This window comes from Cibotium barometz, chromosome 45 (genome assembly GCF_041138505.1).
Source record: "Cibotium barometz isolate CiBa-2024 chromosome 45, ASM4113850v1, whole genome shotgun sequence".
In the NCBI taxonomy this organism is placed as follows: domain Eukaryota; kingdom Viridiplantae; phylum Streptophyta; class Polypodiopsida; order Cyatheales; family Cibotiaceae; genus Cibotium; species Cibotium barometz.
The window spans coordinates 40,495,681-40,500,234 of NC_141090.1; the positions used below are offsets into that span (position 1 = coordinate 40,495,681).

The following is a 4,554-nucleotide window of genomic DNA, read 5'->3' on the forward strand; positions in this document are numbered from 1 at the left end:
ACCAAATGCCTCCAGATGCATGGCTACACTACAATCAATGAGAAGTGTTATGTTTCTGTATTTAAATTCAAGGGGTATGCTGGCACCTAAGTAAGATTTGGATAAAAAGATAAATTTTATTGAAGGTAGCTCTAGTTTAAGGAGGAAAAGGAGATCATGCTCATAGTGGTGGAAAATTTCTACTTGATGTGGAGTAGTGGAAGAGAAGAATACAAGTTAGTTCTTTGGGGTAGTCTCAAGCGAGCTGTGGTGTTCTTTAATAGGCCAATGCTCTACCATTCACCAACAAGTATATGAAGTATGAAACATCATAGAGGAGATGCAATCAACACATGCAATGTGGGAAGTAACGTGTGGCATGCAACTACAATTTGTTCTTGTGCATAAATAGTGTATGGTTATAAAGAAAGCTTTACGAGGTTTTATGAGAACCTAGACTCAAAGGAAAGTCCTTTTTTAGAAGCTTTAAAGGGAATAGATTCGACATTATGCAGCAAAGGCTTGTTGGATCCTTTAGTGCATTGGAAAAAGTAGGAGATTTTGATCATGTGGGAACAAACTGGGCATGGGCATGGTCACTGTTAGACATTTACATTAATAATGTCCGGTCTAGGCCTAATTGCCTCGGACTAAATTAATGTAAATGTCTAACATTAAATGCTCTCTTAGCTCCCATTCCCGCGCCCCTTGGCTAACCCCCGAGCTACGGACCTTGGCCCACTAGGCCCTTGCCCGTGCACACACGAATAATGTCCGGTCTAGGCCTAATTGCCTCGGACTAAATTAATGTAAATGTCTAACAGTCACCACTATTGAGAACGTAGAGGGAGATACTCTGAGCCCAAATGGAGAAGCAGGCTTGGATGACCACAACACCCCTAAGCTATTGCAAGAACTTGCATATTTTATTAGGAAGAGGCCTTGTGAACCTGTTTGAACTTGAAAAGAGCTTGCAATAGTAGGAGTAGGTTGTGTGGCCCAAGACTTGGGGGAAGTTGTATAGGGCCAAGGGTGTCCTTGAGAGGGCATTCTTAAGATGTTCTCTCAAGGTCTTTTAAGACTTGAAGGAAACTTCTTTGGATGGTATCATGGAGGTGGGGATCATTGAGGCTGAGGTAGCAGTACAAGAGGAACTCCAGATTGGCCATGTCCCACAGCCCATTGCCCACAATCATTTCCACCATGGATTCCCAGAACGCAAGCTGGGGGTCCTCGCTGTACTTCACAACCGCACTGCCGTTGCCCACCATCTCGCACAGGCTCTGGGGAAGCTCAGAGCTCATCACCCCTCTCTCTGCCTTCTTGCGTCTCTTCAAAGGCCATCTCTGCTTGCTTCCATGCTCCTCTTCCTCTTCCTCTTCCTCTTCCTCATGCAGACATTGGCTCTTCCTCTTAGACCTTAGAAGGTCATGATCGTGATCACCGTGATGATGGTGTTTTTGCTGATGATGGTGGTGGCCATCCTGATCTTCATCATGATGATGGTGGTCATCATCATTATTGTGATCTTTCTCCATGATGCTTGTTGCTGCCTTTGTTGATGATGGCGTTGGAGTGGCACAGCTTTCCATGTTTGCCTGTTCTTTCTCTTCCTCATCATCATCACTCTGGCTGTAGTAGCTGTTGGGATCCTTGTCTATCAGAGCCAACATCTCTGTGTTTGTAGGTGACTTTGGTGAGGAGGAGAACATGCCCCCTCTGAAGAAGGGTAGCCTCTTCTTGGGTGAAGCATCGGAGGCTCTGATCTTGGTGAACCAGGAGGGCACAATCCCATTCACTAATTTATGCAGCAGCTTGCCCATCTAGCCTCCTAAAGTTTTAAGTATGCTCTGAAGACTGAAGCTTGAAGTAATGTAGATTAAGATTCAACCAAAGGGTTTAAGCTTTAGAGCAGCTTCTGTGTTGAGCTTAAGGCTGTGAAGCAGCTTTTGCCCATTAATATCAAGGCTTTGAAGCAAAATGACATAGGCTAAACCTTGCTTTGGGTAAAAGCAGACTGGGCCAAATTGAACCCTTACGTAACCTGATGTAGCAACTTGGCCTAAGATTCAAACAGGGAAATCTTTAATTTGGATCAAAGCAAAATAGGGTTAAGGTTGAAACTGAGCTATTAAAAGCAAATATTTCCCCCCCATAATGGTTAGGGTTGAGACTGAGCTATTGAAGGCAAATTTTCAGCCGTAGTGTTGAGGTTGAGACTGAGCTATGGAAAGCAAAGTTTGCATTAGCATTAGGCAGCAGTTGCAGGGTCAAACATTAACACAATATGTGATACAGACCCTCCTTAGGTCTCCCTCTCAACCACCCAATCTACTGTCACAAGTAAAGCATGCAGAGTTTGTGGCATTAGTGCAACTCTCATAGATGTAGGCTGAGGTGCCTAATTGGAAGGGCAAATGAATGAAATAATGGCACTAACTTTCAACCAAATGAAAAGGCTGAAGATTGCATAGCATAGAAATTATGTGGAAAGTACTTAAAATCACAGGCAGAGGTAAGCCATAAGCTGCACAGTCTCAAACATCAAGTCTGACCGAACCCACTTGATCACCCATGTCATCCACACAAATGCACCATGGCAAAGCTTTGTAGAGGCAATGCCGACATTATCCCGGCGTGACAAAAGCATGTAGAGAGCAGCATATAGAGCCCATTTTCTCTTCTTTAGCACTAGGAGCAGCATATAGAGCCCACTTGCTCAAAATGGATCAAAAGCAACATAGAGAGCCTACTTGATCAGCCCCCCATATGCCATTGTCCCACATGTTGTTGTTCATGTGGTCTTGAGTTCAGTCCACTGCCTCTTGCTTGAAGAAACTGCAAAGCATCATCTTTGTCTCCTCCCCACATTCCAAGGAAAGATGGGCAGCAATCCACCACCCTATGAAGCCTTCTTTCTTATCCTCTGGAGGTGAGTTTCTATTTTCCATACTACAAGTAGCTGCCCCTTAAAGGTTCTATTCAAGCATTTGAGATCTCTCTCTCTCTCTCTCTTCACACACTCTCTCTCACACACACACACATACACAAGTTTCTTACTCACCCAATATAGCTAGGAACCTCCTCTTTCTTGGAAAATAAAACCATAGTCAAAGATCCCTCATCCTTAGTTTACACTCTCACCTCAAACATCTCTGCTTAGTGTATACTCCACCACCTGTCTGGCACCGCCTCTATATAATAGTCAACCTACCCTACCTAATTGTGGTCCCATGTTGTCCTACAAAGAGGAAGTGGGTACTTTGATGGTGGGCTAGCGCACCAAGCTAAAGCCATCTGAGCGCAATCTTCTCTCAAATTAAAAAGGAATTAGCCTAATTAACATTGGGCTTTTACTCCAGTAAAAATCAAACCTTCTTATCTTCAATTATAATTTCCCATTAGAATCAAATCTTTATTCCCCTTTCATCTTTAGTGCAAACTAATTCTAAGTACCCTTTTTTTCCCCCTTTAGGAAACAAGCATCAAGGCTCAACTCCAAACTCCATTTTTGTTAGTAACCCTCATTATTTCTTTTTCAAGCAAATCCAAGTGGCAAGCAAGCATCAAACTTTTTTCTTTTCTTCATTTCTCGAAGAATGCAGCATCAAACTCGAGGTTTAAATTTTTTTTTGAAAAATGAAAAATCAATAAAGCATGAAACATTTACCTTTACTCATCTTTTCCACAGGGCCTATACCTTTCCTTTACTCTCACCTTTTCTTACATGGCTCTGATTTTCCTTACATTTCTTTTGAAGAATACTTCACTGTTAAAGGCTCCTTTGATAGCTCAACCACACAATTGGACCCCACTAGCCATTTTGGCCAACTTTGGCACGCCTTTTTTTCTTTTCTTTTCTTTTAAAAAAGCCCCAAGTTTCGGACGTATCCTCCTCCTTTTAATAAATTCAAAATATTTTTCAAGTGGACTCTCTACACACATCACAATATTTGACATGTAAAAGAACATGAGTGCAACCTCACACTTCCCTTTCCTATTTTCACAAATTTCTTTCTTTTTTTCCCTTTTTTTTTCAAAACCTCATACTTCCCCTCTCCTATTTTCACAAGTTTATCCAAGACTCCAAAAGAATGCCCCAATTAGGCCACCAAAACAAATCCTAAGCTTGCAATTTTGTCTACCTCTATTTCAAGCAAGGGGGATACTCTCTTTCCTTGTTTGGCACTTCTAAGAGCTAGAGCTTTGACTCTCCTTTCCCCATTACACCATGGCCCCAGATGTTGTTGCCCCGTCTCACTTTCCTTAAGGAACTTTACAAACATACCTAGACCGGAGGATCCAAGACTCCAAAAGAATGCCCAATTAGGCCACCAAAACACATCCTTCACTTGCAATTTTGTCTACCTCTATGTTAAGCAAGGAGGAGACTCTCTTTCCTTGTTTGACACTTCTAAGAGCAAGAGCTCTAAGCTTAATACAATAACTCCTCATTCCCGTCTCTCCTTTCCCCATTACACCATGGGCCTAGATGCTGTTGCCTTGTCTCACTTTCCTTAAGGAACTTTACACACATACCTAGAGTGTGGGATCAACCTTCTTCACGGTGAACAT

The 4,554-nt window shown here is 42.5% G+C and overlaps 1 protein-coding gene across 1 annotated transcript; it reads right to left on the minus strand.

Annotated features, from left to right (window-relative positions):
• Positions 1-808: 808 nt before the first annotated feature.
• LOC147612757 (uncharacterized) lies at positions 809-2,987 on the minus strand. The gene has a single exon (XM_086782856.1). It carries the CDS (start codon positions 1,800-1,802, stop codon positions 1,032-1,034), a length of 771 nt encoding a protein of 256 aa, XP_086638982.1. The 5' UTR covers positions 1,803-2,987; the 3' UTR covers positions 809-1,031.
• Positions 2,988-4,554: the final 1,567 nt, after the last annotated feature.

Bases quoted from the DNA above. Each gene is read 5' to 3' on its own strand.
- LOC147612757 (XM_086782856.1), bottom strand. From the start codon at position 1,802: ATGGGCAAGCTGCTGCATAAATTAGTGAATGGGATTGTGCCCTCCTGG.